Consider the following 14,147-nt stretch of genomic DNA (forward strand, 5'->3'; position numbering starts at 1 on the left):
AATTTCAAATAGGTCATTAATTTTCAACACCCTGTACAATGTAAACCAATTGTTTCCGGACACATGCTTATAGGTTTTTTTTATTAGTTTACAATTTTAAATGTTGGTAGTACATGAATAATTTTTCAAGAAGGAGCACTCTATTTGGAACTTGCATTAATCACATATACAGGGTGATTTTAAAATATAATTAAATTTTTATTTCATATTTTCTTAGCTTTTCCTATTGATAAAAAAATTATTTTTGCAAAAAATGTGTCTAAAATGACGATCGTTTTTGGTTACTGTTATACTAATTATGTGTACCTAATCGGCAAAGAAGAGTAAAAAGAGTTTCTAAATGAAATGTAGTATTAAAAGCTATTTTTCTTGTTGGAATTGGCTAACATAGAAAAAAGTTGTAAGAGAAATAAAACCAACGGGTGCTAATTTCTTTCATTCAAAGACATAAATCAGAAAAAAAAGACTACAAAAAAATACCATTCAACTATGTAGTTGCTAATGTGTACCAAAATTCAAATTTCTAAGATTAACCGTTTTTGTGGAGAAAAATAAAAGCTAATTTTTTCGGCCATTTTGAAATTTGAATAATTTCTCAGGAGGGGATCAAATCAAAAAAATATATAGGAAGTACCCCCGTAAAATCACTTCCTAAACACCACCTTAAAATATTTGCACATCATTATATATATTAAAAACGATACCAGCACTACCAACCTTAAAATTAAAGAAAAAGAAGCTTCTTTTTCCTGACATAGCACAAGCTTCAAGTTTTAAATTTAAAGCTCTTATACAATTCTGGATTTCAATAAAAAAACAAATATACATGTTTCCTAAGTACGGTCCGTTACTTCAGGAGACAATTTCTTATGGTATTTAAAGAAAAAAAAGTTCCTGTAAACATGTGGCTGGAAACCCTTCCGAGACACAGGGTGTTGAAAATTTTAAAGAATATACATATTAATATTATTTTAAATAAATTTGGAACAGTCAATATTAGGTTCTTAAAATTAGGCAGTTATTGCATGTTGGTAAGGAGCTGCATTTTTAGTATATAGCCAATTGTTATTATCTACTGGCAGTGGCATAGTTAGGCTCGAGTCAGTCGACGTTTTCATCATAAAAAGTAGAATGACAGTGGATTTAAAAATTTTTTATTATTTTCGGACTCGCCTAACATTTTACAACCAAAAATGTATCTTGAATTTTGTGCATAATAATACTAACCTATTGTTAGAAAAATGGCCAACAACAATCATAGAAATAATCAATTAAATAAAATAATAAACGAGATCTTGTTAATTAAAGTTTGTTTAATTTAATAGCTTCGGGCAAAATGGTAATATTACGTTTTTAAAATGTTAAACCATAATATTTAGTTTACAAATTATTGTTTTGTCATATATTTGCAAGTCTACTTTGTACTTTACTCTCATGTATGTATTTAAAAAATTTAATAACTTTTGTGTTATCATAAAGAATACTAAAATATTTACTTCAAATTGTTTTTGTACACTATAAAAGTTTTGTTGTTATACAATTTATTTTGCCAAATGTTTTTTTTAATATATTACATACGTCTACAAAAGTAAAATGTTGGGAACTGCTGTTGTAAACCACATCTTATCATTTAAAATTTAATTTGACCCCACAAGTGCACCATTTTCAAGTAAAATCACAATTGATGGTGACCTTGAGTTTATACCATCTATTTTTAAAGCACCTTGTATATGAAAATAAAATTCGTTCTAATAATTCCATGCCCGAACGTTACCAATTGTTAATTTATAGAAATGGGAAGACATGATGATCTCTGGAGCCTCTTCTACATGTTAGTAGAGTTCGTAAACGGGCAACTGCCCTGGCGGAAAGTAAAAGACAAAGAACAAGTGGGACTGATGAAGGAGAAGTACGACCACAGGCTGCTTCTGAAACACTTGCCGTCCGACCTTAAGCAATTCCTTGACCATATACAGAGTCTCGAATATGCCGACAAACCGGATTATCAGGTATGACGATTCTTCTCCCTCGAACGGGACCGGTGTTAAACTCAAAACTTTTCCCTTTTTCTCAGATGCTGATATCGCTGTTCGAGAGGTGCATGAAGCGCAGGGGCGTGAAAGAGACGGATCCGTACGACTGGGAGAAACCGACGCAGACCGACAACCAGCCCGTGTCCCAGACGGTGCAGATCCAACAGCCGACCGCTCCCACCACCCTACCGAGACACACCAAACACACGCCCACCACGGACAACAACCAGGAGAACATCGAGCCCACTGACAACAAAGAGGTCAGGCTTTCGCACTGTAATAACCTTTTTGGTTCATTTTGGTTTTTTCTTGCCGACACGTTTTTCGTTGACGGAGTACGTGAAGTGGTTTTTCCTTTTCAGACACAGTTGGATACAAGACGTCGTATAGAAACAGAAAACACCGCCCCCCTGGTCACAGACACCCAGACCAATGCCCCGAAACCTGCAGTGGACAAGAACTGTAACGCCACGGCTGTGGATCAAGTGCAAGGTAAGAGATTCGAGGAAATTTTGTTTTTATTATAGGCTGTTTATAGACGTGCGATATTATTTTCTTAAAGAAAATTCTGTCGCGTAAGAAAGTGCAAACATATTGAGAATTGCTGGTGCTGAGAGGGAATGACAAGTCATATTTTCACTGGCTCTTTCGTCAACCTATAAACGAGCTTGTTAGCCCAGTCGGGTTGTCATTTAACCGGGAAAAAATTAGGGACCACAATTTTATTCTTCTAACCTTTAGGGGGGGTCAATAGTAGTGTAAATTCAGAATCGCGACCGAATTCCACCCCTGTGTCAGCCGCCATCTTGAATTTAAGGAAAAATCATTTTTGCTTAATATCTCGGCCATTTTCAACTTTACAACAAAAATGGTAAGGACTTAAGTTGTTGGAAATGTGATTTCCTACAATTTCTTTTATTAGAAATTTTATCGTGCGATCGATATTTTTCGAGTTAAGGGGGAAAATAGTAACAAAGTATAATTATTGAATTATCTCTCGTTTGTTATTGACTATACGACATAAATATGCATAAACAAAGTTGGAATGAATTATATTTTCTACAATTTTGATCTCTTTGATTTTTTCGCTACTACCAATATTTAAGGTCTTACGCTTGCGGTAAAGATGCGAGCGTAGGACCTTGCGGGAGTTGGTTTCAAAGGAATTGTTTTTGCTCAATATCTCGGGCATTTTCAACTTTACAACAAAAATGGTAAGGACTTAAGTTGTTGCAAATGCGATTTCCTACAACTTCTTTGGTTAAAATGTTATCATGCGATCGATATTTTTCAAGTTAAGGGGGAAAATAGTGACAAAGTATAATTATTGAATTATCTCGTTTGTTATTGACTTTACGACATAAATATACATAAACAAAGTTGGAAAGAATTATATTTTCTACAATTTCGATCTCTTTGATTTTTTCGCTACTACCAAAATTTAAGGTCCTACGCCTATGGCAAGCCCAACTAAACTCAAGGGATCAACATTCCATAGGCCTGACGTCTCCGCAAGCATAGGACCTTAAATGTTGGTAGTAGCGAAAAATCAAAGCGATCGAAATTGTAGAAAATATAATTCTTTCCAACTTTGTTTATGTACATTTGTGTCGTATAGTCAATAACAAACGAAATAATTCAATAATTATACTTTGTCACTATTTTCCCCCTTAACTTGAAAAATATTGATCGCACGATAAAATTTGTAATAAAATAAGTTGTAGGAAATCGCTTTTGAAACAACTTAAGTCCTTACCATTTTTGTTGTAAAGTTGAAAATGGCCGAGATATTGAGCAAAAACAATTTTTCCTTAAATTCAAGATGGCGGCTGACGCAAGGGTGGAATTCAGTCGCGATTCTGAATTTACACTACTATTGACCCCCCCTAAAGGTTAGAACAATAAAATTGTGGTCCCTAATTTTTTCCCGGTTAAGCCCTTTTTTTTGTCTAACCCAACTGGAGTATGTTGAATTAAAGAATATCCTGCCGGTGTCGAATAGTCTGCAATGCAGTTTCAATGCAACTGTGATAGTTCATCACTGACTTCTGGGAAATATAAATTTTTTTAATATCTCCTGAGATAAAATATACAAGTTTTAAAAACGAAAAGGCCATGGAACTGGACTGCTGTGTCCTGTCCATCTGTCGTGAAATTCAATATTTAAATTTTCTTGTGTAATACAAGAGTGGCGAGGGGAAACCTCAAAACTAGTAAATCATTTTTTAAAATGCTCAAATGTTATCTAGTCAGAAGTCTCGCAACATAAAATGTCATTTAACGGGAATGTGCAAACATTTTGAGAACTGTTGGAGTTGAGAGGGAGTGACACATATTCTTTGAGTCGTCAGTGCCGCGAGAAACAACTACTCCGAGGGCTATTTGCCCCTACCGGCATTGAATTATACTCGCGACACCCAGTACAATGTACTTCCTCTTCGTGATGATACGACGGAGAACAGCTGGGTCGTTTGTCGGTTGTCGCACCTATGACACACTGATGAGGACTAATAAGTCTGAAACCGGTCTGTGCCTGGTGGGTTAAACTGACAAACGATCCTAGCTGTTGTACTGGGTGTCGCGAGTATAATTCAATGCCGGTAGGGGCAAATAGCAATAGTAGTTGTTTCTCGCGGCACTGACAATTAGAACATTGTCTTCGCCCTCTGTGGGTGGCAGTCGTGCAACAAAGTACCTGCAGTTAGCAGGTCGCTTCCTACTGTAGTCATTTGAATGGTACAGTTGGAAGTCTGCACGACAGATGGAGCCATTCATTGGCTCCCACATACGACACATATTCTTCATCAATATCACTGCCTTCTATGTCAAACATTAAATTTTTGTCTCCAGAAATAAAAGTTTAAAAAATTTAATTCCGGAAAATGAGAAAGCTGTGGAACTGGACAGCAGCATCCTATCTATCAAGAAATTGAATATTTACATATTTTTATACTAAGGACTTCTTCAAAAAGAAGTATTTGGTGTGACAACTCAGAGGGTCAAAAAAAATTGTTTGCAATGTTAAGCCTCCAATTAATGGGCAAGCGATATTAAAAATTTGTATGACACAGTGTGGATATTTCAATAGACTGCTGTTGCGTACTGTGGAAATAAAAAAATTTTGTTGCGGATAAAATTAGCCTCATCTGAAAATAAATCTACATGTAAAGGATAAATCTTGTAATAAAGCACTAACCACAGGTAATAAAAACATAAACATTCAGTATAATTTCAGGTCACTATGGCTACAAAGTGTTAAAGCAAATTCTTTTGCACTTCGATTGGAAATGTTTTGCCGGTTCCTATTAATAATATATAATATTTTCTACACAGTCGTCTAATTCATTCTTGTATGTTTATTGCGCAGCAGGTATATGATTAAAACATTGTTTAACCAGACCTGAACTGCATCAGACTCATTAAAAAACGTTTTTCGTAAACTCCTTCAAGGCTACGACTAAACAAGGATGATTAATCGATTTTCTAAATAACAAAGTTTCTAAAAACATTACTCGCTATATATTATATATTATATTACTATAATATTCAATTACTACAATTTTGTTCTCATCAGACTAATACCAAAACATGAGACTTTTATATGTGCAAAAACTGACAGTTAAGAAACAACTAATTTCAACACATACTGTCATTGTACTGCCACTATCGTTTATACTTTCTACACAAAATCGTACCCTTGACAAGTGAACAAATTTTTCTGATGTTGCTATACAGGGTGTTCCGATTCTTAGGACAAATTTAGGGGACCCATATTTTTTATTTTTGCCAAGTGGCCCCATCTTTCGGAGTTGCAGCCCCCTGAAGTTCGGCCCTAAGAATAATCTTTTTTTTATATCTCAGAACCATGTTGTATAAGAATAACTAAATTTGGTACACAGGGTTTTATGACATGTGGAATCTGATAGTGCAACGTTTTTTGGCGGGCAACCCCCTTAAGACAATTTTTTGTTGGCCCCTTTGTTTTTGGAGCCAAAAAAATTTGGTCGCATATTTAAATTTCTTAAAAATTATCAGTCCACTAGAAAGCCATTAAATTTAGACTTTTTGTCACTTTTTTCGTAAAACGCAATGTTTTCGAGAAAAATGTCAAAATGTGTTCGAATGCATATTGCGATTCGCCAGTTTTCTCAAAAACATTGCGTTTTACGAAAAAAATATCAAGAGACAAAAAAGCCTAAATTCAATGGCTTTCTAGCTAACTAATAATTTTTAAAAAAGTCAAATTTGCGACCAAATTTTTCTGGTTCCAAAGGCAAGGGGGCCCACGAAAAAGTGTCTTAAGGGGTTTTTTCGCCAAAAAGCGTAGCCCTGTGAGATTCCACGTCATAAAACCCCTGTGTACCAAATTTAGTGATTCTCGTACAACATGGTTTTGGGATATAAAAAGGACTTCTTAGGGACAGATTTAAGGGGGCTGTAACTCCGAAAAAGGGGGCCAGTTGGCAAAAAGAAAAAATACGGGTCCCCTAAATTTGTCTTAAGAATCTATGACCAAATTTTGTTGCATGAATTTTGGGACACCCTGTATTGCTATTGCAAATTAGTGGAAATTTAAAAAAATTTAATATTGAGTTGGTGTTAATAACAAAAATATATTACACTGCCAAAAAAAAACAGGACAATAATTTAACAGTAAATGGACAATGTTACAACCTAGAGAAAATTATATTATATTATACTAATTAAATAAAAATGTATCAGCTTAGATAACCATATTTCAACAGGAAACCAACATTTATGTGGAGGATAAGGAATATTTCTGATTGTGACTATCAAAGGAAAGTAAATTTCTATAATATCGAAAAACCGTTTAGCAAAATTCATCAAAGTTAACCAACTTACAAACATTTATATCACAGTCATTAGAGATATTAAAGTTAGACATTATTGCAAATACCAGAGATTTAAGTAATATGTTATCGTGGTATGGCAAGGAACTTAATCTGAGAATGTACTAAAGCGTAGTATGTGGTACTATGTAGATATTTGAACAAAAAAGATAAACAATATACTTACATATAATAATTATAGGATGTTTCGATGACTGTACTTGTAATTAATAAGGATGCTTGGTCAATTCCTCTTTCTAGATATACAGGGTGATTCAGAACTTATCCATTATAAATACAATTTTGTAAAGAAAAAATCAAAAAGGGCAGTTCGAAAATGATTTAAAAATACACTTCTGATCGTCACTGGAAGCTGGTCCACTATAAAAACTGACCCAGCACAATGCGACCGGCATGGCGGCAAAGTGTGATAAAAACAGACAAGAACTTGAAAGAATTTCACAAGGAAAGAAATAAATAGAATTTTATAGCATCTAATAATTTTGCATACATAATGTTCCACAAATTGTTCAAAATTTTGTCCACCCACGTGTACACATTTTCGCCCGTCTTACCCAGTTTCTATGAACTAACACAAATGTTGTCTTGCTTCACCATAATATGCATGTTGTCTTACTTCACCATAAATTAAAACGATATCCATCAACTCGAATTTGCTATACACACAAGCCATTTTTGACACTAACTACTAAAAAACTTTGTAAACGCTATCGCAACGACGATTGTAAAATCGGATTTCAGTATTCGGAGTGAGTCGCTGAGGCCACGTGGCTCTCCACGCGTATTGCAAATGACGCTAGAGACTACAGTTGTCCAGCTATGTAATGGTTGAAAGTACCACAATTTCAAAAATTTTTTTTCTCCAAAATTATAAGGATTTTACCAGAATTTTTTTAGGATATTGACTCCATTTCTCATGCCGCATCTATTCCCAAATTTGTTTGGATAAGTTAAGTGAATCGCCCTGCATGCATCTTTAATATAGGATTATAGCAATTTAAAAAAATTTCTCTATCTGATTCCAAATGGTTAGAATGTGTTTAATAATATAGAAAAAATTCAAATGGCCATCATTACATTACATCTTTAAAACATCCGCATATAAAAGTTAATTGTAGTTAAATCATTTATAAATGCATTAAACAGTGGGGCCCAAGATTTGATCCTTGTGGTATACCGAAATTGAAACAACAATTTGTATAAAATAATTGTGTAACTTTGTTAATGATAAGCCAAAGTCAAATAACTCTGATGTGAATTATTATAAAAAAAAATTTCTGCCATTTCTAAGGAACTTTTATTAAAGTACATTTTTTTCCAAGAACATAAACATCTTATATGGTCTCCCAAATCAAATAATAATCCATCGGATTTTCACAAATTGAAGCTTATTTCCAATTTTTTCCAGCTCGCAAACGAAGGGCTACCTCCCACCTGGACCAGCCACCCGACAGGCTGGATAATGAAGCCGTGGCGTCCGCCAAATCCACATCCGACGCCAACGTCAAACCCGCCCCCTTGCGTAAGAGCCAGTCGGGCGTTGCCACCTTGGGAAGGCTCCGCGTGGTGACCCCGGTAACTCAAGCCCAGTCGGGCAGTTTGGTAGACTCTCCCGCCACACCCGAACAAGAAAGGCCCCGCAGGAGGCAACCGTCTGCCGCAAGGAGTTCGAGGTCGGGCCTGAGGGATCAAAGTCTCACACAATTTGCCGTCATCGACGATGAGAATGTAAGTCAGCAAGTAAGTACGCTTTGGGTTTGGTTACGGTCCGACGCAGTTCGATCGGTGTTAGGCCTGGAGGTTTTGGCGTCTTTTCCGGTTGACCTTACGAGGTTTTTAGATTTGGATCTTTGTATTCTGTTACTGATGAAAAAAGGAAGACATATTCAGTTTGTAGAAGTGTAATGACAAAAATATAAACTTTGAGCAGTACTTTTTTATTTTTATTTGAAATAAAAAAAAAGTTTTACGTATATTTATTTCTTGTTGGGAAGAACTCTGTTGATGCCAAATCTTGGAACTTTGTAGGCTCTTTTTTAAAATTCGGGAAAATTAACATTGTTGCTAATTCCGTCGGTGTCGATCTAGAAATTTTGCCAGCCATTAAAACTGGGGTTGTTCCGGATGTGATATTTTCGATATTCATGAATATGAATACAAATGAGAGTATTTCAAGTTTTTAGCGAATATGAAAGCAAATTGTACAAACAAATAAATCAAGAAATGCCATTAATTTATGTAACAGTAAAATTACTGGAGGGGAAGTACAGGGTGCAACTTAAGTACATAAAAATATGTCGAAAGGTGATTCATAGGATAGTTTTTTTTAAAAAAAAGTTCATAATATAACATTTGCTTGAGGCCAAAATATTTTTTAGGTCAACCAGTGGTGGAGGCCACTAAAAACCTCAAAATTTTGACGCCATTGTGTATTTTGGGAATTTGATTAGTGCACACACATTCCTATATTTCAAGTCAAGGATATTTTCCATTTTACTACAACTGTGAATTAATTTTGAGTTTTTTTTTTGTAAATTCAAGGCTTTATTGGGAAAAATTGTGTACATTATTATTTTTCAAAGATTGTCCATCATTAGCCACTACCTTTTCCCATCTTTCTGGCAGCATACGGATTTCTCGTTGCAAGAATGCTATTCACCAATTGATCCAATTTTTTCGTTTTCCATGGATCGGAACAAATAATGATCCAATGGAGCAATATCTGGTGAATATGGTGGGTGGGGGGTCATGAGCTTCATGTGGTCGAGCGTTGTCATGTTGAAAAATTATCGTGCCTTTGCTCGAATTGAAGCCGTTTTTCCTTCAATGTAGGGCTCAAACGCATCAATTCTTTTCGTAGCTTTCACCAGTGATGGTTTCATTTGGTTGAAGCTCTCATAGTACACAACACCAAGCTAATCCCACCAAATACAGTGCATGAGCTTCGAACCATGAATATTCGGCCTTACCGTTGATATTGATGCACGACCAGGCAAGCCCCATGATATTCTACGCTTAGGAATATCATAGTGTATCATTTTTCATTTCCAGTGACGATACGATGCAAAAAACCCTTTCTTGTTTGAGAAATCGCCGTTCAACATCACTCGGCTTCAATTAATATGGCACCCAATTGCCTTGCTTTTGAATTGTACCCAATGCATTTAAACGTTTGGAAACTGCTGTGCGATCAATATTCAACGATTCAGCAAGTTTGTCTTGCGTTTGACATGAATCTTGGTCGAGTAATGCTTCCAATTCCTCATCTTCGAATTTTTTCCGTTAACCAAGGCGTTCTTTGTCAACTGTACCGAAATCACCACGTCTAAGAGGCTGGAATATTTACATGTTTTTTATCGATGAAATATGTTCACCGTAAGTTTCTAACAGCGCTTGATGACTTTTAGCGACACTGTTCTCTGAAATAATCAGGAAAAGTAAAACTTCCCGCAAACAGTGTTTTATTAATTTTGTTTTTGACATCTTCAGAGCTGAGGAAAAATATGTTTAAAAAAACAGACACAAAATAAAAAGTAAAGCCTAATGACAGAGCTTTGACATGAGTATAGTTACAGAAGTATCCTGCAGCAATATAGCATAAGTTACGCCATTTATTATAAATTCTTCAAAATTAATTCACAGTCCTAGTAGTTAATGTTGAAGATCAAAATCGTCTAAGACTGACATTTTCGTAAATGCCGCATTTTTTTAAAATTAAAACATGCTGTATGTTGAAAACTAAGCCATTTATAAAATAGTCGTTATGAACTTTCACTCTTAAAATAATCGTCTCTAAAATATTTTTATGTACTGAAGTTACATCTTGTATATCTAGCTCAATTTTTTTTAGAAATGAAACATGTTTTCTTCTAAAACTTCACATTCGCTAAATATTCGCATTCGCTAACTATTTGCATTCGCTAAGTATTGTCATTCGCTAAGTATTCACATTCGCTAAATATTTGTATTCTCTAAGTATTCACATTTGCTAAGTATTCACATTCGTTAAGTATTCGCATTCGCTAATTATTTGTATTCGCTAAGTATTCACATTCGCTAAATATTCGCATTTGCTAAAAATCTATAACAAAATGGGCGATACGAATGCAAATTTAATATTTCATGCAAATAATTCAATACAAATATTCGAAACATCCCCAATCCCTAACTAACAGCGAGAACCGACAGATCGAACGTATCTGTTAAACATGCCTTTTCTCTTTCATTCTAGGTAACACGCGGCGGGGCCCTGACATTGGCCAGCCAGTGGAAGTCGCAGTTCGACGACAGCGAGGAGACCACCGACAACGAGTGGAAGCCCGAGAGCCCCGAACACAGGGCCACCTTGGGCGCCCCATCGGAGACGGCGGCGGCCCTCCCGCCAATCCTCAGCAGGATAAGCGAGGATTCGCGCACGAGCCACAAGAAGTACATCAACATTGCCGGCATCGAGGAGTACCCCGAGCTAGTCGGTAAGAATCTGTAGATATGTGGCGGGTCGAGGGGTCAGAATGATCGTCGATTGGAATTTGTCAGTTTTAACTAAAAAATTGATGGTGTTTTGTTTTGTACAAAGCCGCTATGATGACAGTCGAGCGAACCGTCAAATGTTTACAAATGGAAAATAATTAACGTCGTTCAGGCCTACTCGATCAATTTTTTTGTTAGGTGTGTGAATAACGGGGAGATACTTGATTTTTTCGCTCCGTGAATTGCAGTAAAATTTTTTTAGGTTAGGTAGTCTTAGTTAATTTTTACTAACCAGTTGTTTGAACTTTTATTCTCAAAAGTGCGATGCGAGTCAGACATAAAATGTTTGTGAAAAAAGTGGATTTTTCATACTGTGGAATGCGGGGAAAAGAGCGAAAATATTGTGCTGCGGCACAAAATAAACAGTCCAGAGTTTTGTAAACCAGCCGAATAATAATTTCCGCAAGGTTAGGTCTGTTTTATCTCTGATAAAAAAATATACTTGTAGTAGTTTAGTGAATCTATTTTTCAGCTACGTGCACGCTTCAGTGGTGCCATAGAAGCTAAAAACGTGTACATATTTCAAAACGCTTACCGTGTTTACTGCTTTAGAAGTACAAGTTTTGTTTTAAGGTTGTTTTGCACAGCTAGAATTTGTAGATTTGTGGTTTGTATTATTGTTAGATAATATTAGGTTCGTAAATAAAAGACAAAGGCAAAAGCTTGATTACAAAAATGGAATATGGTGATAGAGAACTGTGATATGTTAAGTATTTTTGGAGATAGGCAGCTTTTGTAACTTTTTTTTAGTAGTAGGTGCTCTATGTGTTGTTTCTTTGAAAAAAATAAAGCTTTTAATGTAGAAATACGTTAGTGACAGTTTTTAAATGTTATTAAAACAAGAGCCCTCATCTCAACTATCTAGTGTTAATATTTACCACTAGATGGCGCTACAACTTCAAATGTCCTCTTTGACTATTTTAACAGAAGGGAGTTGTTTGAAAACTACTTTATTTTTTAAAGTTTGTATTGTATTTGAACTTAACACGTTTTTTTTCTCAGTGCCGTCTGTTTTTCCCTTTTTATTTGAGCACTATTTAAAGGATGTTTTGTTTCTAGATGTCGTATCCGATCTCCCCGATATTCGCACGCCCCCTAATAACGAACGCCCATGTTATCTCTTGTGATACATAGTTAATGATGTGTACAGCTTGTATACAATTTTTTTTCTCTGCTTCTATAAACACCTTTATACGCTGCCGAGTTTTCTTTTATTTTAACCACTCTGTATTCCGTACTAACACTCGTATTAACCCCTTTCTCAAAGCTGGTTATAGTTTTCCCTTGATATCAGGATGAAATCGTTGAACCGCGCAAAAGTATCGCCTTTAAATATGACAAAAACGAAAAACAAAAATTAAAATCTCTGAATCTGATGTTACTTAGTTATTTTTAAACAAACGTCGACGACTTTTTTCAAATGATTATATACAGGGTGTCTCAGAAATAAGTACTAAATAATCACGCATTTAAATCGTCAAAAGCAAGAACTTTTGTGTTAACTTTTTTTAACTTAAAATTTTTGTTACTGAAGCCTGAATCAAAACGCTTAGTTGAGGTAATAAAAAACAAAAAATGCAGTACAGTTAAAATTTGGAACATATTTCTGAGACACGCTGTTTAGTCCATTTATGATGTTTATCAACATTTTTTGACATACACGCTTTAAAAAAAGATCTATACAGCAACTAACTATCTCCTGCTTAAAAAAACTAACTTTCTATTACTCACATCACTTGACAGTATATAAAAATAAATTCTGAAAAGGAGTTTGTGACTAAACTCAAAATATTTGTACCCAAATATTTGGTTTAAGGGGATAGAGAAAATTATACGTAACTATCTGCAAATTGCATACTTCTTAACAAATATTAATTAACTGTAAGCAGGCAATCATGTACGAGGTTTGTTCAAGAAAATAACCAAATTTAATTTTTTTTTTAACTTTATTATTAATTTTATACATTATTGGTTCTTATCTCCTTCAAAGTTCTCCCCTCCTCTATTCACACATTTCACGAAATAATCCCGTATAACTTTATTTGAAATGGCCTTTAAAGTCTATGCGTATTTGCTTTGATGGAATCAATAGTCTGAAAACGGTGTCCTTTCAGCACTGATTTTAATTTAAGAAATAAGAAAAAAATTGCGAGGAGCCAGCTCTGGCGAGTAAGGAGGGTGAGGGAAGACAGTAATCAGATTTTTAGTACAAAACTGACAAATTGACAAAGTTGAGTGCGCGGGCGCATTGTCATGTAGCAAAGACCATGAGTTATCTCGCTTCAATTCTAGTCTCTTTTTGTGGATTTTTTCACGAAACTGTTGTAAAATGACTTGATAGAACACACAATTCTCTGTTTCACCTTGAGGCAAGAACTCAAACCTAGGATCTAGACTGACTAGTTTTTCTTGGGGCGTGGACATTCTTTGCCAATCCATTGTGATTATTGAATTTTTGTCTCAATATCGTAGCCGTAAACAAAGCTTTCGTTGCCCGTTATGATTCTGTGAATGAATGTTTCATCGTCATTGGATTGTTCAAGAAGTTCAAAAAGAAAGGCTAACCTCTTCTGCAATTTCTCTGACACTAAGTCGTCGATTTGCACGCCCCAGATCTTTGACTTTCTGAACGTGGTAATCATTAGTTGAAGTCGAAGGCCTTCGTGGCCGAGGATCATTTTCAATTAACTGACGACCACTTTTAAATTGTGAA

General features: G+C 35.2%; 1 protein-coding gene across 5 annotated transcripts in view; it reads left to right on the forward strand.

Moving 5' to 3' along the window:
- The window catches only part of LOC108904901 (tau-tubulin kinase homolog Asator), a 70,210-nt gene that overhangs the window by 31,903 nt on the left and 24,160 nt on the right, over positions 1-14,147 (forward strand). For 4 of the 5 annotated variants that reach the window (XM_018707616.1, XM_018707620.1, XM_018707618.1 and 1 more), the window contains exons 6-10: positions 1,792-2,009; positions 2,075-2,293; positions 2,396-2,525; positions 8,313-8,644; positions 11,136-11,376. In XM_018707616.1, coding sequence (XP_018563132.1) covers positions 1,792-2,009; positions 2,075-2,293; positions 2,396-2,525; positions 8,313-8,644; positions 11,136-11,376 — 1,140 coding nt within the window. The remainder of the gene's footprint in view (positions 1-1,791; positions 2,010-2,074; positions 2,294-2,395; positions 2,526-8,312; positions 8,645-11,135; positions 11,377-14,147) is intronic. The other variant, XM_018707617.1, reaches the window with a different exon arrangement.

The sequence above is a fragment of the Anoplophora glabripennis genome, unplaced genomic scaffold, assembly GCF_000390285.2.
Source record: "Anoplophora glabripennis isolate ALB-LARVAE unplaced genomic scaffold, Agla_2.0 scaffold197, whole genome shotgun sequence".
Taxonomy (NCBI): domain Eukaryota; kingdom Metazoa; phylum Arthropoda; class Insecta; order Coleoptera; family Cerambycidae; genus Anoplophora; species Anoplophora glabripennis.